Source organism: Bos grunniens, chromosome 16 (assembly GCF_055505025.1).
Source record: "Bos grunniens cultivar Pamir isolate PY7600 chromosome 16, Bosgru_T2T1.0, whole genome shotgun sequence".
NCBI lineage: Eukaryota > Metazoa > Chordata > Mammalia > Artiodactyla > Bovidae > Bos > Bos grunniens.
In genome coordinates, this window is record NC_141180.1 from 53606341 (window position 1) to 53628014 (window position 21674).

The 21674-nt window shown below is 38.2% G+C and overlaps 1 protein-coding gene across 6 annotated transcripts in view; it reads left to right on the top strand.

The window, feature by feature from the left end:
• Positions 1–21674, top strand: part of NVL (nuclear VCP like) — an 87415-nt gene that overhangs the window by 4889 nt on the left and 60852 nt on the right. For 2 of the 6 annotated variants that reach the window (XM_086345181.1, XM_086345184.1), the window contains exons 2-12: positions 1655–1728; positions 4232–4284; positions 4367–4466; positions 4547–4647; positions 7834–7888; positions 8447–8719; positions 11607–11739; positions 11960–12036; positions 12596–12730; positions 14186–14287; positions 16428–16545. In XM_086345181.1, the coding sequence (XP_086201307.1) occupies positions 4619–4647; positions 7834–7888; positions 8447–8719; positions 11607–11739; positions 11960–12036; positions 12596–12730; positions 14186–14287; positions 16428–16545 (922 nt within the window). In that variant the 5' untranslated portion in view covers positions 1655–1728; positions 4232–4284; positions 4367–4466; positions 4547–4618. The remainder of the gene's footprint in view (positions 1–1654; positions 1729–4231; positions 4285–4366; positions 4467–4546; positions 4648–7833; positions 7889–8446; positions 8720–11606; positions 11740–11959; positions 12037–12595; positions 12731–14185; positions 14288–16427; positions 16546–21674) is intronic. The other 4 variants (XM_086345179.1, XM_086345180.1, XM_086345182.1 and 1 more) reach the window with 3 other exon arrangements.

The following is a 21674-nucleotide window of genomic DNA, read 5'->3' on the forward strand; positions in this document are numbered from 1 at the left end:
ACTGACTCAATGGACGTGAGTCTGGGTGAACTCCGGGAGTTGGTGATGGACAGGGAGGCCTGGCGTGCTGTGATTCATGGGGTTGCAAAGAGTCGGACACGACTGAGCGAATGATCTGATCTGATCTGTTCTGAAGCAAGTAAGTAAGCTTTTAAAGCTTCAAATCAGAGCAGAGTGCTTCCCTTGTTACTCACTGGTAAAGAATCTGCCTGCCAATACAGGAGACATGGTTCCATCCCTGATCCTGGAAGAGCCTACATGCCCCAGAATAACTAAGCCCACGTACCACAACTACTGAGGCTGTGCTCTAGAGCCTGGAGCTGCGCATACTGAAGATTTTGCATCCTATAGCCCCTGTTCTGCAGCAAGAGAAGCCACTGCAGTGAGAAGCCTGTGCAGCAACGAAGACCTAGCACAGCCAATAAATAAATAATTTTTAAAAAATAAATAAAATAGGGGGAGAGTAACATCTACCTCATAGCATTGTGAGCACTAAAAGAGAATGTGTAAAAGGCCCCTAGAACAGCTTTACCAGGCAGCTTTACCAGGCTCTTGTTTCTAGGTCCCAAAGTCAGTCAGTGAAAGTCACTCAGTCGTGTCCGACTCTTTATGACCCTGTGGACTATACAGTCCATGAAATTCTCCAGGCCAGAATACTGGAGTGGGTAGCCTTTTCCTTCTCCAGGGGGTCTTCTCAACCCAGGGATCAAACCCAGGTCTCCCACATTGCAGGTGAATTCTTTTACCAGCTGAACCACCGGGGAAGCCCAGGCCCCAGTATGTTTGTATTGGGTTGGCCAAAAAGTCCATTCAGGTTTTTTACTTTGGCTGACCCAATATTTCATTCTTAAATAACCACAGTTATTTACTGGTGAAATTTGTATGCCTTTTGGGCACTGCACAACTTCTCATACTTTGAGATCAGATTGACACTGCTATTCATTTCCTGTTCCACCTTGATTTTTATTACAAGAAACGCTGGAAACCCAGTTTTGCAAAGATGTGACATCGTCAGAAGGTGCTTTAATATTGAAACCATGAATTGTCTCAGGCTAGTACAATTGACCCTTGAACAATATGAGGGTTGGGATGCCAACATCCCCTTCTCCCCCCAGCCCCATTCATTTGAAAATCTGTGTATAGCTACAGTTGGCTTTTTATATTTGTGGTTCTATATTGGCATATTCAACCAGCCCTGGATCATGTAGTACTGTAAAATGTACTTATCGAAAAAATCTGCTGTAAGTGGACTAGTGCAGTTCAAACCCATGTTGTTTGAGGGTCATATGTAGTTCCTGCAGATGGACAGATCAAATACTGTGTTCCTTCAAATTTAAAATATCCCTTAGTGCTCTTCCGAGTTCAGTGCTTTGTTGTGGTATGTCTGGGAATCTGGGATATAATAAGCTCTCACCTACTGCCTTATAGCCATTCTGGTTATTTTTATTGCATTTCATAGTGATTAATAATGTTAATTAAATTCTTTTATTCTGACTTGGCAATTGTCTGGTGATTTTTGTTTATGTTTCTAGCATGCTTTATTAATGAGTTTGCATTAAAGTATAACATGTTCGAATAGCTCAGTTGCTTAGTCGTTGATTACAGTCACTGAGTGTGAACTACTGTGCTGTATTTGTCATGTTTTCTGTTTCAGTACCTCACCAGTAACAGATGTGGCAAATATGTGGACACTGGAATCTTAGCATGTGATTTACAAAGAATGTACAGGTAAAGAAATGTAGTCTCCAAATTTTTGCTTTTCTTTCCTACCTTTCTTTAAAAACAGATTTATTTGTTTATTTATTTGTGTGACTGTGCTGGGTCTTCGTGCTGCGAGGGCTTTCCTCTAGTGGCCATCAGGAACTACTCTCCAGTTATGGTACTTGGGCTTCTCGTTGTGGAGGCTCCTCTTGTTGCAGAGCATATGCTGAAGAGCATTTGGGCTCAGTATTTGTGGCTCCTGGGCTCTAGAGCACAGGCTCAGCAGTTGAGGCGCATGGGCTTAGTTGTCCTGCAGCGTGTGGGATCTTCCTGGGCCAGGGTTCAAACCCATGTCACCTGCATTGGCAGGGGATTCTTTACCACTGCGCCACCATGGAAGTCCCTTTCCAACCATTTTTTAAATCTCCATCCTACCTAAATTTCCAGTTGGTATTTATAGCTGCATTTCCAGTTGATATTTATAGCTGCTAGCTTTAGTTCACCAATCCACAGGTTTAGAACTCAGTTCATTTATATAAGCATTTATCAAGCACCAGTTATATGGAAGGAGCTGCCCTTGTTATTAATGAAAATGGCTACTTCTTAGATTTCAGCATCTTACTCACTCGTCAGTGGTAGTATTCTCTTCACTAAAAAATGAAAACCATCAGGCATGATCTCCTTCAGCTTCCTGACTATCTAAAAATGTGTCATTCCTGCAGTCTTTGCACTACAAATTAAATCCTTCTTTTGTGCCTCGGTTCCAGGTCTTCTGATATCTTTCCTCATTAATTATCCCTGCTTTGTGTATTGGTGTCTCTGTTTTTTTCTCTCCCTTTGTCTGTATATTAATTTGCTAAGGCTGCCATCAAAAAGCATCATAGACTAGGTGGCTTAAACAACAGAAATTGTATTCCTTAATGTGGAGGCTACAGCTTCACGATCTAGGAGTTGTCAGGATTGCTTTCTTTTTGAGGTTTCTTCCTGACTTGCAGATGGCTACCTTCTCCCTGTGTCTCTACTTGCTCTTCCTTCTGTGTGCATCTGTATCCTGATCTCTTATTCTTAAGAAGACACTGGTCATATTAGATTAGGGCCCACCCATATGACTTCATTTTACCTTAGTTACCTCTTTTTATATTTTGGCCAATACTGCGTGCCATGTGGCATCTTATTCCCTGACCAGGGATCGAACCTATGCCCCCGGCATTGGCAGTGCAGGGTCTTAACCACTGGACCTCCAGGGAAGTCCCTTTAGTTACATCTTTTTTTTTTTAATGTGTCTATTTATTTAAATTAATTTTAATTGGAGGATAATTAGTTTACAATATTGTGATGGTTTTTTGCCATACATCAGCATGAATCCACCACAGGTATGCATGTATCCCTCCCATCCTGAACGCCTCTCCTCCCTCCCTCCCTTTAGTTGCCTCTTTAAAGCCATATCTCCAAAAACAGGTATATCCTGAGATACTGAGGATTAGGACTTAAACATTATGAATTTTAGAGGGACACAGTTAAGCTCCTAACACTGCCCTTTTGCCCCCCCAATTCATGCCTTCATTGTTTGCAAATATACTCTGTCCATCCCAGCCACCCCAGAAGTTCTTAACCAATTTCAGCATCAACTCTGAATCCAAAATCTCATCTGAATATCATTTAACTCAAGTACAAGTGTGACTTGGAGAAGGAGATGGCAACTCACTCCAGTATTCTTGCCTGGAGAATTCCATGGACAGAGGAACCTGGTGGGTTACAGTCCATGGGGTCACAAAGAGTTGGACATGACTGAGTGACTAACATGCATGCATGAGTGTGACCAGAGGTATAGTTCCTCCTGAGGTAGAATTCCTGTCCGGCTGTGAACTTGTGAAGTCAGACAACAACTTAACCTGTTTCCTAAATATGATGGGATAGGCATAGGATAAACATTCTCATTCCAAAAGGAGAAATTGGGAAGAGGAAAGGTGTCCTGGTCTTAAGCAAGTCCAAAACCTGGCAAGGCAGATTCACTAGACTTTAAGAGTAATTGTTTTTGGCTCAGTGCTCTGTCCTCTGGACTCAATAGAATGACTGCCCTGCTCTTTGGGACCAAGCGAGAGACAGTGCCTCTGTCTGGGCCTGTGCGCCCTGGGTGCATGGTGTGAGTGGCAGCCCTGCCAACTTGGAGCTTCCCTTGGAGCTGCCTTTCCTTTTTTTGAAAGGTAACATATGTTCACAGCTGCATTGTTCTTTTGGCTTGTCTTGTGGGATCCAAGAAATCCAGTAGCCTGCCTTCATTTCATCCCTCCTCTGTCTTCTTCAGTACAAGGTGGCAACTTTGCTGCGGCTATAACCCTATTTCTAGTCAAGGAAAATTAGAGTAGTAAAAATATAAACATAGAATTTGTTTGAAAATGGGCTTATGGTTAATGTAAGTATAGTGACATAATTATATATACATGTAAGGTTAAGTTCTCAATTTAGATTGAGCTTAATGGGAAAATATTGGTGGAGACCCTGGTACTAAAGTTCTTGTTATGTTTTTCAGTATAGACTATGGTCGAAGGAAAAGAAATGCCTTTAGGATTCAGGTGGAAAAAGGTAAGTCTTTTAGTGTTAGAGCCGAATTATTAATGAAGTCATAGAATTGTTTCAGCTCATGGCATTTTTCTTTTTGTTTCAGTTTTTAGCATAATTAGTAGTGAGAAAGAACATAAGGATCTAGCAGAATTAGAAGATGAACATCTGGCCAAAAGAGCAAGACACGGTGAAGAGGATAATGAGTAAGGATTATGGAGTGGAGGGTTTTTCTAAAACATTAACCTGATCATGTTACATTCCTACTTGTAAAACTTCCAAACAGGATAACTTGGCTCTTCATTGCCGATAAGTTCCTGCAGAATACTTACCTAACCTCTCCAGACTTACTTCAGACATGCGGAATACTCGCTGTTTCTCAGAGAGGTTAGATTCTTTCTTTGTGCCTTTGTGTGGGTGGTTTTCTGTAGCTGGAGTGTTCATTTCCCCTTCATGAACTTTCACTCAGCCTTCAAGAGTCAGCCTTCAAAAGGTTATTTTCTTGCCTTTCAAGCCTTTTTGGACTCCTTTCTCAGCTTTTCCTTAACTCAAAGGTAATTTAGTATAGTGTTTCTGTCATCTGGTATATGAGATTATTTGTGTTACTTACAGAACTTTCTCGTTAGCTTTGTTTTTCTCTGTCCTAATACAATGCCAGGTATGTAAAAAGGTGTCAATTAATTTTTTGTTTAAGAAGTAATATTGTTGACACTTTTATGACTGTATTGCAGTATAATTGACGTACAATTAGTAGTACATTTTTTTAAATGTACAGTGTATTGATTTTTGACATATCTATATACTCATTAAACCATTACCCTAAGCAAGATACGAAGCATATCCATCAACTTCACAAATTTTCCTGCACCCATTTGCAGTTTATTTTTCCTTCCATTCCTATTCTGAGGTAGCCTTTGATTTACTTTCTGTCACTATATATTTATATTTTCTAGAATTTTGTATATATGGAATTGCAGAGTATGCATTAATACTTTAAAAATTTAGATTCTTTCATTCAGGATAATAAGTTTGAGATTTATCAGTGTTGTGTGTATCAAAATTCCATTGCTTTTTATTGCCCTGTATGTATGTATGTATGTATGTATATACCACTATTTTTTTTAATCTGCTTACATATTAGTTTTGGATTGTTTTCGTTTTTTGGTTTTTACAAATAAAGCTACTATGATCACTTATGTACTGGCATTTTTGTGGAGAGTGTTTTCATTTCTTAATACTGGAACCGGAATAGCTGAGTCATATGGTAACTGCATATTTAACTTTATAAGAGACTGCCAGACTCTTTTTCAGAATGTTTGTATCATTTTACCTTTGCATCAGCAGTATGTGAGACTTCCTCTGTTACCATGTGAGAGTTCTACATATTACCAACATTTGGTATGATCAGGCTTTAACTTTAGATAGCCTGTAAAGGAAATGGCAACCCACTCCAGTATTGTTGCCTGGGGAATCCCAAGGACAGAGGAGCCTGGTGGGCTACTGTCCACCGAGTCGCAAAGAGTTGAACACGACTTTGTGACTAAGTAACAAAATGTATGTTAGCTGTAGGTTTTTTTAAAAGGTGTTCTTTATCAGATTGAGAAAGCTTCCTAATATTCCTAGTTTGCTGAAAGTTTTCATCGTGAATAGGTATAACATTCGTCAAATGCTTTTTATGTGGATATTTAAGGGTTTTATTATTGGCTTTTTCCCTTTATTCTATGAATCTGGTGAATTTTATTGATTTTTGAGTGGTAAACCAATCTTGCATTCCTGCCACAAACCCTACTTGGTCCTAAAACATTATCTTTGTAATATATTTTAAAACTCTATTTGCTAATCTTTTTCTGGAGATGTTTACATCTGTTTTCACACTGATCTGAATTTTTTCTTTCTTTTTTTCCTCTTTGTCAGGTTTTGGTATGAGTTCTAGCAGAATACTTATCTAACCTCTTCAGACTTTTGTTATAGTGGTCTTATAATATTAGTTGGAAAGCGTGTGGGTTTTTTGGTCTCTAGTTTATGTTTGTATAATGTTACTGTTATTTTGTTCTGGAAAATTTCATAGAATTCATCCAGGATTCATCTGGGCCTGGAGTCTTTTTTGTGGCTAGGAGTTTGATAACATTTAATTTTGGTAGACATAGGTCTCGTCCCCCTTTTTTTCCCTTACATCAACATTGGTAAATTGTACTTTTAAAAAAATTTGTTCATTTCACCTATTTTGGCATTTTGGCATTGAAAATTTGTGGCATTTATTGGCATAAAACTTTTCCAGATACTCTTTTGTTTTCCTTTTAATAACTGTAGGATCTATGGATGATAACTCCTTTTTGTTCTTTATAGCTGCTCTTTTTTTATTTGGCTTTACCATAGTTCTTATAATTAGTTTCACATTTGGGGGCTTATAATTGTTACCATTTTTGCACTATTGTATATGTAATAAATAATCCTTTAGTATATATATCTTTGTACAGATTTCTTTTTTATGTTGAAGTCCTGAAGCGGTATTTCTAGGATCAAAAAGATTTATATTTTTGAAATTTCTGGTACATATGCAGTTGCCATCCAAAAAAGTTGCCTTTGGTTTATATTCCCAACAGTTTTGTATAAAGAGTGCATTTCTCAACATGCTTGCAGTTCTAGTTATATTTGTTATTTAATCTTTGCCAGTTTTATAGGCAAAAAGTTGATTGTGTTATTTTCACTCGTAATATTTTGATAACTAATTTTGTGTTTCCTTTGTGAATTGCTTATTTATGGATTTTGTTTTTCATTTGAGATCTATTTGGACTTTCCTTATTGTCAGAGCTCTTTGTGTAAAATAATATCTCTTTTTATATGTGTTACAAATGCTTGTCACAGTTTGCCGTTTGCATTTTATTTTTGTTTATAGTGACTTTTAATTGAAAAATTATACGTCTTTACCTAGTCATATCTTTCAATCTGTTCTTTTATGATTTATGCTAATACACTTAGACCTCTGTCACAAGAGTATGTAGAATAATTACCTATACTTTTTTCTTATATCTGTGGTATTTCATTTAACTCTTGATAATTTTGTAGAGCATGAATTGTAGGGCAAAACAATTTTTTTAAAGCTTTTATTTAATCCTCTGATAAGCCAGTGTGTGCGTGCTCAGTCATGTCTGACTCTTTGCAACCCCATGGACTGTAGCCCGCCAGGCTCCTCTGTCCATGGGATTTCCCAGGCAAGAATACTGGAATGGGTTGCCATGCCCTCCTCCAGGGGATCTTCCCAAGCCAGGAGTCAAACCTGTGTCTCTTGTACGTCCTGCATTGGCAGGCAGATTCTTTACCACTGTGCCATCTGGAAATACGATAAGCCAGTGAGATAGATAAGGAAGCTGAGGCTCAGGTTACAAAGCTAGTATCTGGTGAAGATGAATTTTTTTTTTAAGCTGTATTTTGAATCCACACTTCTCTGATTCCAAAGCCTGGATTCTTTACCACCATAGTATTTTGCCTCAGTTTATTTTCTTGTTTTGAGTAGTATTTTTTTTTAGGATGTGGGAGAAAATCATTTACATTTCTTTTCTTCTTTTTACTGAGGTATACTGAAAGCTATTCTGATGATTCAAGTATGGAAGATTACCCAGACCCACAGGTAAGCCAGATATTTAATGAACCAACTTTGATTTTTAGAAAATCATTTTGAATCCTCCTCAGAAAAGACCAGTAAGGAATAGAGTTAGAGACTTTGAACATCTTCATTAGTAAATAATTGAATATTTCTGTGTGGAGCATTGAACTCATGGATTGGCCATCCTTCCAGTATTTGTGTGTATAGCCTGTTACACAGGGAAAAAGAAGGGAAGAGAATGGCCAGAAAAGTCATGATGATATTGTTATATTTGATCTAGTTGAATTGATAGGATAATAATTGCCTACCAGCTCATTTTCATACTTCGATGTTTTAGAAACAACCTTTCTTATTTGGTTTTATTTGCCAAGTATAAATTTGTACATTAACCTGGAATGGAGGGGGTACATCTTTTTGAATAGTAAATGTTTGTGAAGTATTGTATTGTGAGCACATGTATTTTCTGACTGTAATTGTTTTGGGAAAAGGTATTGAGAAGAAAATATAGAAAACTTAATACATGTAATCAAATTTTCATGAGTGCCTATTGAGTAATTTATGCTAAAATCATGTTTCCACCAGTCAGCAAATCATATGAACAGTTCGCTGCTCTCCTTGTATCGGAAAGGAAATCCGGATTCTGTTTCAAGTACTCCTGAGATGGAACAAAAAGAATCCATTACTTCACCACCACGGATAACTTCCAGAACAGGCTCCATTCCTTCAAAGGCCCCTGCTGAAGGTTCTGAAGGAGGATGGTTTATTGACAAAACCCCGGGTAGAAAGAAGGACAGTTTTTTCTCGGATCTATCAGATGAGAAGTGTAATGATAAGAAGCCGATCTCTGAGACAGAGGTATTTTTTATGCTGGCATTTTAGCCTCTTGTAGTTGGAATACATTACACCCTTTTCATTGAATGTAACACCATGTAGATTCTTGTGTTTTATAAAAGGCTTACAAACTTGAGATAGAATTTGCTCACTTCCCACTATGGTCATCATTTTCATCTTGGTCCAAGCTTCTACTCTTTCTTCCCTTAACTTTTGAAATAACCTTCAATTGCTTCTGTGTTTGATCCCCTAGTTTATTCTACGCACAGAGATCATTTTTTTACGAGTTAAGTCTGATGATTGTCCTTTTATTAAAAACCCTCCAGTGGCTTCATTCAGTCTTCAGTCAGAGATCTTGCAGTTGGCAGCCCTGCCTGACTTGGCTCCATGCTGTCTGTTTAATCTTATCTCCTGCTCCCCTCCTCTCCCACCTCCCAAGTTTGGCCTCAGCCACAACTGGGCTTCTTGCTGTTTCTGAATATGCTGACCCTTCTCTCATTTGGGACAGTCACACTTGTACTTTCTGTTTGGAACATCTTTCCCGAGATTCCTGTGGCTTACTCTCTCATTTCTTCTTTTAATTTTTATATTGATTCTTATTCTTGGCTGCACCGTGCAGCATGTGGGATCTTAGTTCCCCCACCAGGGATCAATCAAACTGTGCCCCTTTGTTGGGAGTTCGGACTCTTCACTACTGGACCACCAGGGAAGTCCCACCATCATTTCTTCACATCTTGTTTCACTTGTGATCTTCCCGGAGGCCTTCCCAGACATGTAAAATAGCGCATCGTTGGATATTCTGTTTCCTAACCCTACTTTTTTCAAGTAATTAAAAAAATCACTATATTTTAAGTATTTAAAATGACTGTTTGTATAATTGTTTTGGGGTTGTTGTATAAGAATGGCAACTCCAAGAGAGGAGGGGCTTTGTTTAATAATGTGTCCCTGGCTAAAATATGTCTAGCGTGAAGTTGTTAGTTTGTGAATTAGTGCCTGATAAACTTCCCGAGTTGTTTTTATTAGTGAAAGTTAAGGAGTAACTACCTCTGGTGTGCATCACAGAAAATTGATGATTGTAGACAGAAGGGAGGGTAGCTGCTAAAATATCTGTGTGGTTTATTTTCAGTTTAGGATGATACTTTGAGGGATCCAACATAAATAGATATACTATGAAAATGGATAAAATAAATAGATACTTAAAATAATTTTCTTTTAATTAATTAAAAAAATATTTATTTAGCTGCTCTGGGTCTTAGTTGCAGCATGCAAATTCTTAGTTGTGGCATGTGGGATCTAGTTTTCTGATCAGGGATCAAACCCAAGCCTCCTTTGTTGGGAGCAAGGAGTCTCAGCCACTGAATGACCACGGAAGTCCCTTTTTTTAATCTTTTTAAATTGGAATATACCATATATAAAAAAAGTAAAGCTTGATGGACTGTTACAGAGTGAGCACATCGGACATCATTCTTACTTGATTCTTTTAATGCCTGGCAGAGAGGGGGTTTCAGGTAATCTGTCTCCCAGTAGAGTGGCTGCTTGGGCTCTGGGTCTTGCTGTCTGGTATGGGAAATGTTAGCTGCCTGTGTCTGTTGAGCTGTTGAAATGGAGCTAGTGCTAATGAGGAATTGAATTTTTAATTTAAATGTAAAAACTATCAGTCAGTTTAGTTATTAGGAAACTTCTGCGTATATTTTAAATAACTTGGGTATGTGAATATACTTTTTCAGCTGTAGATTTTATAAAATATAAACACATCAAGTATTTCTCGTGAAAATTTTTTGTCTGAATTAAGATGTGCAGTAGATATAAAGTATCCACTGGACTTTGACAGCTTATTGTAAAAACAATGTAAAACATTTTATTAATAATTCTTAAACTGACTATATGTTGATACTGTTTTGAATATATTTGGTTAAATAAAATAGATTATTATTTTCTTAAAAAATACTTCCACTTATTTTTTCCCTTTTTAAATGTGGCTGCTAGAATATTTGGGCTTCCCTGGTGGTGCAGTGGTTAAGAATATGTCTTCCAGTTCAGGGGACATGTGTTCAGTCCCTTGGTCGGGAAGATCCCCTGGAGTAGGAAATGACAACACACTCCAGTATTCTTGCCTAGGAAATCCCACGGACAGAGGAGCCTGGTGGGCTATAGCCCACAGGGTCGTAAAAGAGTCAGACATGACTTAGCAACTAAACAATGACAACTAGAATATTTAAAATCTCATGTGTAGGTGGTATTATGTTCTCTCGGGTGATGCCATTCTAAGTGGTTTTCAAGCACCAAGCTCTTTGATTTGGCGAAGCCTCTCCCCTCTGCTTTTGAATTATTAATAGGCCTTTTCCACATCTATTTACTTTGTCTTTAAAGAACATTATTATTGTTGGCAAGGTCAAGGACAAAGCTCGACTTTTATGTTAAATTATATGGCTGTCAGAGCAGCTTTCTCGTCATATTTAATTTAGTGATTGATTAGACATCAGGTGAGTACCAACTACGTAAAAGGCTCAGTGAGGAATAAAAGATGAATGCTGTTATCTGAACTCCAGAAGCACACAACTCAGTGAGGAAGAAATAACATAGACAGGTGAGCCACTCATTTACAAGCAGATTGTATAGGCTCTGCCACAGTTGCAAATTCAGTGTTCTGAGAGTGTGAAGAAGAGATTAATTCTATCTAGAAGATTCTGGAAAGGTTTTTCAGGTTTTAGGAAGTAAACTGAGCATTAAGGTTGTGGAAAAGGACATCCCCAGCAGAGGTCACCCTTAAGCTAAAATGTTGGGAATAGCTAATGGGTGAAAGTACCAGGGTTGAAATGTATTTTTATTTATTTATTTTTTAGTAATTGCCCCCCCCCCCCTTTTAAATGGCCTAGTTCCAAGCATGACACGTTTAATTTTTTTTCCGCAGAATTCAAAAAATTCTTCTCTTCTGGAGAGTAACAAAAAAAGAAAAGGCAAGCTAAACAGCAAAGGAGGCAAAAAGAAGAAAGAAGATCTTCAGAAAGTAGATGGGGAAATAGAAGCTGTCCTGCAGAAGAGAGGTGAGATGGAAGTCTTGTGGGTGGCGGCGGCTGTGTTTGCTTTGAGCGAGACATTGTGATTCCAAGCTCTTTGGCCTGGGGAACCTCCTACGTGTGGAGACATTTACTAGAAAATATTTCAGTGTCTAATGGACCTTTGTTTATGTAAAGATTATTCAGTATAGTTCTGAGTCGCTACTGAATCACTAATCTTTTCACCTCCTCCTTTTTTGTTTACCAGCTAAAGCCAAGGGGCTAGAATTACAGATCTCCAGTGTGAAGTTCGAAGACGTCGGTGGCAATGATACAACATTAAAAGTTAGTTCAGATTCAGAATTTCTACCTCAAATGGGTATATTGCCAATCAAATAAGGCCTTCAAATAAGGTATTCAATAAGGTATTCAAATAACGCCTTCCTCTTTGTATCTAATAGGAACTGAGTCTAGAAAAGGAGGCCAGGAAAGTGAGAAGGGCAAGCCTGACTTGTCCCCTTCAGGGTCATGCGGGATACAAGAAACATATCTTCGGTTTTTTCACCATTTTAGCTACAGTGTGCATAAGATACTTGCTTTATCAGGAGTAGCACTTTAACAGTTGTAATGGTTAGTGTTTTTTTGTGTTTACTCTGTTTCAGTTACTATGCTAGTTACTATTCATTCTTTCTGCAAGGTAGGTATTATTACCCTTTGGAAATGGAAGCTCACAGAGGGGTTATTGCTAATGCCTCATGACAGTTACCAGAACAGGATTCAAACTCAGGTGTAAGTCTAAAACCTGTCTACTGCATGTTGCTGCTCCAAAGAACAGGTCCTTTCATTCCACATTGGTTCATTCCCTTTGGGGCTGTGAAGGACATGGTTCTGTTTATTCCTACAGGAGGTCTGCAAGATGCTCATACACATGCGTCACCCAGAGGTGTACCACCACCTGGGCGTCATACCCCCACGTGGAGTTCTTCTTCATGGACCACCAGGCTGTGGGAAGACATTACTTGCACACGCGATTGCTGGGGTGAGGTTTACTGACGTTTGTTTGCTTTTGTTCTTTTGTTGTTATTTGTTTCTATTTTTTCTCATTGGTCAACTTGAGCCAGACTTGGCGTATTTTCAGGAGGACTGATCCCTTCATTCTTTTCATGCTGCTCTTTGTGAGATGTTTGTTTTTTTTTTTGTTGTTGTTAATGTATCCAATTATATGGCAAGGGTCGGGTGGGAAGCCAAATAATATACTTATAAACAACCCATTTTTTTAACCCATAGTTCTTGTTTTAGTTTTAGTTCTTACCCGTTGTTTTAGTTCTTGTTTTTAGTCACTGTTCTTTCCATTTAAGCTAGTGGTTTTCAAGAGCAATAAAATTAAACTGGAGGATCATATTTTACATAGAACCAAATTTATTCAGAATTTGCATCCAGAGTCATGTTTTTATCCTTTTTAGTGTAAAAATGTCCTTTCTTAAATGGTGATAATAGATACTCAGTTGGCAAAATAAAAAGTTAGCAATTTTCATTTTAGCCCCATCAGGTTTCTTGGAAACTGTAAAATGCAAAATGTCCAAGTAAGTTTAGTTTGAAGAGGAGCACACTGTCAGTCGTTAATAGATAGTGTGCTTTGAAAGAAAATTGTTTTTCTAGGAGAAATTGATAGATTTGCCTCATTTATTCATTTGTTAAATAAATCTTTTGTGTGACTATTGCGTGCCAGACATTGAGATATAGTGATAAGTACAAGAAACTCAGTTTTTATCCAAAAGGGGTTTTTTGATCTAATACACGAGACGCGTTAAACTGTCTTTCACACAAATAAATGTTGCTTCATGGTTACAATTACACTGAGTGGGAGACAGAAGCAGTGCAGAATGCCATGTGGTGTGTTGTTGGTATGCTGCCTTTACCCACGTTAAGAATTAGGGTTAAAGAGAATATCATTGAGGAAGTGAAATTTAAAGATAGTCAGAAGAATAGTAGGGTTTAGGATGGGTTGTTGCCAGTTATATTGGTGGGACAGTGGTAGTTTCTCTTCCTTTAAGAATCTGCCTCCTCAGACTTGTTACTGGCTATTTCTCTGGGTTTCTTTGGTGGAGAAATGCCAGTAGGGTGTGTGGGAAATGACTGTGTCACAACTCCCTGCTGTTTCATATCCAGCAGATAAATAACAGATTTGTTTTGGCTCAGCTCTAAGTAAGGCAAATATATTTCTTAAGATTCAAGACCCTTTATTCAGAAGAGATAATAACAGTTTTATGATATCTGTAAAGTAAAAATAAGTCGAAAGTATCCAGTCAATGTGTTTGGATAAAATTTCAGATTTTTAAGTAATGTTTTTCATTGGAACAGTACAAAAAGATACGACGTTCCTCAGAAAATTGGTCATTTAAAAAATGTAATTTTGAGAGAGGGACTGAGTAAAGAAAAAGTAGGTAAGTGAAACTTTGAAAATTTAGTCATTTTTTAATATGTTTGTGCATAGGAACTTGATCTTCCAATTCTCAAAGTAGCTGCTACAGAGATTGTATCTGGAGTGTCTGGAGAATCCGAACAGAAGCTAAGAGAACTATTTGAACAAGCTGTGGTGAGTCAGCTAATGACTGTAATGTCAGGTTGTCAGATTGTATAAGGCTATATGGAAGTTCTTGTTTTCTTTAAGGTTGGTATTTGTTAACATGTTCACTGGCTATTCTTTTCTAAACGTAGTAATTTGTTCCTCATGATGGCTAAATGTTTAAAGTAGATTAATTGATAGATTGTTGGGTAAAATAATCTGTTGAATCTGAAAATAACATAATTGGTGAGAAGTTCTGACTGTCATACCTGATAGCGATATGCTAAAAATAGATTATCCTTGTGATATTTTTTTTTTATTCTGATTATAACTCATTAAAATTTGGCTGCTTAAGAACTTCTGAGGAAGATGACATTTGTATTCCATTGAAGTTTTATTTTCAGTATAGTGTTATGGTTAAATGTACTTTCAAGTTAGAAACAGAGGTTCAAGTCCTTAGGCCACTGCATACTAATTGTGTAATCTTGGGCAAGAGATTTAACCACTCTTAACCCTGAGTTTCCTTACTAGCAAATAATACTGATCAAATCTCATGGGTTGTTGATTGTATTAAAGGGTTTATGTAAATTTTTAATGTAGTGTCTAACACATAGCAAAAGCCATGTAAATACTGGCTATGACATCATGCTCCTTTGACCAGTCACTAGTCATCACTGTGGTTAAGAAGTTAAAAATACTGATAAGTTTAATTTTACATTGTCATCATATGCGTCCCAAATACATTGGGACTGGTGAATATGGCCAGTGCGTCTGAAATGCAAAGCTGAGAAGATAAAGTATATTTTACCAGTACTTGAAAATGTTTTTTTAAATAGTAAGAAAGTAGCAAAATTTGTTACCTAGTCCAAGCTCTGTATTGCTTGCTGTGGCAGGTCAATAAATTAACAAGTAGTTGGGGCTGCTGCTGCTGCTGCTGCTAAGTCGCTTCAGTCGGTCCGACTCTGTGCGACCCCATAGACAGCAGCCTACCAGGCTCCCCGTTCCTGGGATTCTCCAGACAAGAACACTGGAGTGGGTTGCCATTTCCTTCTCCAATGCATGAAAGTGAAAAGTGAGAGTGAAGTCACTCAGTCGTGTCTGACTCTTTATCGACCCCATGGACTTCAGCCCACCAGGCTCCTCTGTCCATGGGATTTTCCAGGCAAGAGTACTGGAGTGGGGTGCCATTGCCTTCTCCAGAAGATAGACTGCTGCTGCTGCTGCTAAGTCGCTTCAGTCATGTCCGACTCTGTGTGACCCCATAGACAGCAACCCACCAGGCTCCCCCGTCCCTGAGATTCTCCAGGCAAGAACACTGGAGTGGGTTACCATTTCCTTCTCCAGTGCATGAAAGTGAAAAGTTAAAGTGAAGTCGCTCAGTTGTGTCCGACTCCTAGCGACCCCATGGACTACAGCCCACCAGGCTCCTCCGTCCATGGGATTTTCCAGGCAAGAGTACTAGAGTGAGGTGCCATTGCCTTCTCCGGAAAATAGACTAGTGTCCCCCACACCATCCTCCCTGGGTTAGAATATAGGTTTTTTTAATTCCAAAAAGGAGAAGGGCTAAAGTCCTTGTTCCAGTCAGACTCCAGAGGGAATGTGTTCATTTCTTCCTTCCTGTAGTCATTCACAGGTGGGCCTGGTCAGGATGTTTCCTGTGAGCCAAACATAGACTGGCATTAGAAAAGCTGTGGGCATGTACAGAAGGTGCAGTGGAGGGTGGGAAGGATACTATGCAGAGCACAGCTACATTCTTTAAGGCGTTACCTGTTTTCCAAAATGAGCTTGATTTGTTTGTTAACTGGCGTACAACAGAAAGACAGGTAACCACATATGTGTTTATGGTGAAGACAATGATGAATGAGGATACAAGTGACAAAGGGAAAAATTAGTTATTAGTTCTGTGCTTATCTAGCTCTGAACCAGTGCTATGCTGGTACGATGCCTAACAGCCGGTACTTAATAAACATATGGTCTAGTACCCCTCTTTTCCAGTCTCCCCATTTCCTGGTGAAAGTCGGTACAGTAAGACATGTGTAAACTGCTTTCTTTAGGGTAGTTCTTTTGGTGAATGGTCTCTGAACTTTAAGATTGAAAAAAACATATATACTTAACCACACCAGTATAGGGGATACATTTACATTTATGATTTTTTTTCTTATTTCTCTAGTCAAGTGCACCATGTATCCTCTTTATTGATGAAATTGATGCTATTACCCCCAAAAGAGAAATTGCTTCAAAAGATATGGAGCGAAGAATTGTAGCCCAGCTCCTAACCTGCATGGACGGTGAGTTTGAAACAGTGAATTCACTTTAAGATAATGTTTTTTTTTTTTAAATATTGTAAGATGTGAAGATATGAAATATTTAAGTAGCATAAAACTTAGAGTACAAAGCAGAAATCTTTTTCTTTTCATAAAAAATTATATCATTAATTTTTGGAGTATGTCTTATTATTTATTTTTAACACATTTACACACATATATAAATACACTAAAATCTTGTGTTGCTTTTTCCAATACTGTGTACCACACACACTGTTCTATACTCTTTGTATCTTAATAATATCTTGGAAATGTTGCCATTTAAAAAAAAAATTCATTTTTAATTGATGATTGGTTTACAACATTGGTTTGATTTCTGTCATACATCATCATGAATTAACCATAGGTGTACATATGTCCCCTCCTTCCTACCTTCTGCCCAAATGTTGCCATTTTAATCCATTTATATCTAACCTCTTTTTAATTGCTGCTTGGTATCCTTTAGAATAAATTCATTATATTGTACTTAAATATTTCCATTTTGATGGATATTCAAGTTGTTTTGATTTTTGCTTTACAGTGAACTGTAAGGGATATCCTTAAATGGGCCTTTTTGGTACACATAAATTTTTCTAAGATGAAGTAATGGTTAAAGATTACACATTTAAAATTGTTATAAGAAATGGCAAATTGCTTTCCAAAAAGACTTTTCCATTTACGTCTTTACCAGTACTATTCGAGAGTCACCCTTCCTCCAGATTTTTCCCAACACTAAATTGTTTTAGTTTATGACACTCTGAGGGATGAAAAGTGGCATGTTTGTTGTTATTTGCATTTCCGTGATTACTGTTGATGTAGATCATCTTGCCATAGTTTTTGGCTTTTCATATTCTTTCCAAAATCCCTTTTTTTATCTTTTTCCCATTGATTGAATTTTTAAAAATTTGAGTGAATACTATATTTTAATATATTATAGAAACAAATCCTTTGTTAAATGTAGTACAATTCCTTCCTATCTGTAGCTTGTTTTTCAGTTTTGTTTAATGGTTTTTGGATACAAATTTGGAAGAAAGAAATCAGCACAAGTAGAACTTCTGGAACTAGATCTTACCTGCTGGAAAATAGCATATGTTTTGTGTACATAAGAAAATTTGAAATAATATGTAATTTGCATTTCTTGTGATAGTAGGTTGTAGGTTGTTTATTCTGCTGTTTTATTCTTATGTAAAATTTTCTTGGAATGTCTTAAGGCCTATGTTCTGAATTACCATCTATTTAAATTTATTTTTTAATTGAAGGATAATTGCTTTACGGAATTTTGTTGTTTTCTGTCAGACCTCAATGAATTACCATAGTTCATTGAAGCTAATATGTTATCATAAGATGCACCATCATTTTATGTACATCTGAGAAGGAAAAAGACATAACACCAATCAGAATATGACATAAAGCTTATTACATTGATAGCATAAGCATTCTGATTTCAGAGATATTAAAATGTGGAAAAATGACTAAGTATAGGGATTAAGCAGACTGCTTATTACTAGAACATTACTGAAAGCTCTGTTAGTTGAGGTTTTTGGTGTGTCTCTGTGTGTGTGTTAAGGTTTCCTTTTTTAAAACAGAATAGGGAAAACAGTAAACAATTCCATTTACATAGTCAGCCTGTTACTGAACTGAACTTGGATCCAGTTGCATGATGCCCAGCAAAGCCAATTTACTGATGCTGGGTTGTGGTGAAAGAAAGTACGGTGTTTATTGCACGGTACCAGGCAAGAGGAGTAGGTAGCGAATGCTTGAAAGACCCAAATGCCTGATGCTATCAGGCAAGGGTTTTTAAAGGCAGCGTTAGAGGTGAGGGTTTCAGGGTGCGTGAAATCAGCTCTTGGGACATTTTTCTGATTGGTTGGTGGCATGGTGATGTTTCGGGAATCTTAATCATCAGCCAGTCTGGGGTCTCTCTGCTTGTGGTCGGCATGTAGTCACTGTGCTCCACTGGGTAGAGGGTCTTACTTTCTATAGAACAACTCAAAGATCCCTACAGATTGTTATCTATATATCCCTTCCTGTGACTCCCTTGTTCTAATTATTAGCTGCTTGAGTTCACTTTTTAGAACTCTGGGAGGACCAGACAAGAAGCAGAGGACATGGAGGGGCTTGTACCCAGGAAAGCCCAGCAGGATCTTGCTTGGTTTCAGCCCTGCCTTTTCTTTGATACTTCTCAGTGCTGAGGGGGAACAAGAGTGAGACAAAACAGGAAATAAAGTGTTGGATAGAGGTGTCAATCATAAATTCTGCAGAGGAACTTGATTTTGGGGGGCTTGTTTCTTTCTCCCCAAATAACCTGTGACTTGTAGTCATTTTTCTTCCTACAGTTTGAGAATTTTGTAAAAACATTATTAATTCAGAGTTTATAAATCTGAAATTGTAGTAAGTTAAAACTCTTAAGTAAGTTAATATGTAACAAGATAATTAAGACCACTTTAAAAAAAATTCTAATTTTAATAACGAAACTCAGATGTAATTCTAATTACTAAGACATGTGAAGGATGTTAAAAATACCATTTGTTTATGAGAAAACTGATACACAGCTGAAGGCCAGATGCAAACTGAGTCATTGGCAAAGTATCAGCTAGAATCCGGATATTTATTTACACATACAATTAATGACCTACTCACGAATGCTTTATTTATGAGAGCTGTTACCCAAGAAACGTGTTAACTAGTTTTTTTTATTAACTCTGTAAAAAGAACTGAAGCTTCATTTTTTTAAATACTCAGAAATTCATTCTTTTGGCTAATGTAACTTCAGTTTAAAAGATCAAGTCCTCTAGAAGAGGGAGAAAAGGAATGAAGTTTGTCTTATAGTGGATGGCCAATCCTAGCTGAGGTCTGATTTTTATCTTTCTAGAAGCTTTTGAAGCAACCTTTATGTTGCTAAGTATTGATTTCCTGGGGAAGGATTTTTTTCATTACTGAAGATTTAACAGATTTCCATGATTGTTCTTTTTGAATTCTGTTACTAACCCTTGCTGTGTTCAGAACTCATCACCAAGACTATATTGTCTGAGCAACATGAACTAGGAAAAGGAAGCTGACTGCTACCCTTGGTCATTGTTTCTAGCTCTGAGAATGAAAGCACCCCTGAATTAGCAGGGGAATAGCTTTGGCTCTGTGCCAGCATTAGTGCAGGAAGGGTTCAGTTATGAGAACATCTTGCTGTGACTGCAAGTTTGTAACTCATGGTGCTACCTCAATTAAGGGGTGTCACCTTGTTACCTTTGAAATATAGGTCTCTTTGTTCACGGATCTCCTTTTGTAGCATATGAGTCTCTTTTTTTTAGCTGATTCCCTTTCTTCAGTTTTCAAAAAGTGTTAAAGAGCTTTCCTGTCTCACTTAAAGACACACCTTATGCATATTTTCTTTATTCAAAGAGTAATTACTTCTTTATTCAAAGAGTAATTACTGCCAACTAAATGCTTCTAATTTGGTTCTGTTTTGTAACCCCACCCATGTAATTGTCTCTCTGCCTCTGCCATTCACTGAAACTAATCCCAGAAAGGTCATTGACAATTACCACTGGCCACATCTTTGGGCGTGCTTTTAGCCCTCACCCCTCTGAACCCACCTCTTAAAGTTAACTGGTGGAAGGGACTCTACCGAGTAGTGCTGGCCCAGGGCAAGCACCCAGTGAGTGTTAGCAGTGGGTCTGGGAGCATCTGATACTGTTGTTACCTTGTCCTTACAGGTGTCAGCACACTTGACTTGAGTAACACACTGTCCTTCTCCTGTTCTCTGATAGCTCTCTAACACTTTCTCTTACTTGCCTCCTTTTCCCCATCCTTTAAAGAAAGATATTCCATACGGTTTCACACTTGATCTTCTTTTCTTCTTGCCCTCTCCCTACTTCCAGCTATCTCCTGTTCAGCTCATCTTTGGAAAACTTTGAAATTACATCTCTAACCTTCATTTCTGATAAACTTCCAACCCATGTTCACCGCTGCCTGCTAGATACTTGCAGGTAAGTGTCCCACGTCCCCTCATACTCAGTGGGTCCACTGGCTTCGCCTGTGGCCCTTCCTGCTGTCTGACCCGCCTTCTGTATTCCATATTTAAGGTAACAGCTTCCAGACTGAGTTGTCTTTGTCTCTTCCTTCTCCTCCTCCTCCACATTGAATCATTTGTGTAGTGCTTTTGATGTCATCTACAACTTGGACCTTGAATTGGGGTTTTCTTTTTTATTTCCTTTGTGCCTGCCTTCACTCATCTGTTACCTGATTATTGTATTCAAATCACAGCAAACTCTTGTATTTATTCCTTTTTATTCCATTCAAAATTATTATCAGAGTTATCTTTCCAAAACACACATCTTAACAGAAAAACATTTCGTGGCTTCTGTTGGCAAAAGAATGTTCTATAAACTTCCCATGACTTGACTGTTAGAGGACTTCGTTAGCCATTACCTGTGTGTGGGGCAGGGGGCGGCGTGGTTGGTGTGTAAACCTCAGTCTCTCCGCTAGTCCACTCTGGTTCAGTTGTGAGAAATAATGCTTGTGGAAGGCACACTTTAGACCCTGTATTCTGTCCATGAATAAAAATCTGTGACTAGATTAGTTGCCAGAGCAACTGGAGGCTATGTTGTATTCCCCCGTCTCAGTGCCACGAGTGTGTTTGAGATACTTACTACTGTGTCTTGCCCAGACTTCCTGATGGTGGACCACTCTCCCTGTCTAAACATGGTACAGCTGTTTGTACCTCTGTGCTTTCACTCATTCTCTTTCTTCCATGTACGATTTCATTAGCCTATGTCTCCTTGTTAATAGCCTATCCACCCTTTAAGCCTTTTTGGAATGTTACCTGCTCCCTAAGTTCTTCCTGATTCCTCAGTCTGAATTCATAATATCTTCCATTGTATCACTGCAGTGCTTTGTTTATACTTCAGTTCAGTTCAGTCGCTCAGTTGTGTCCAACTCTTTGCAACCCCGTGAATCACAGCACGCCAGGCCTGCCTGTCCATCACCAACTCCCGGAGTTCACTCAAACTCAGGTCCATCGAGTCAGTGATGCCATGCAGCCATGTCATCCTCTGTCATCCCCTTCATCTCCTGCCCCCAGTCCCTCCCAGCATCAGGGTCTTTTCCAATGAGTCAAC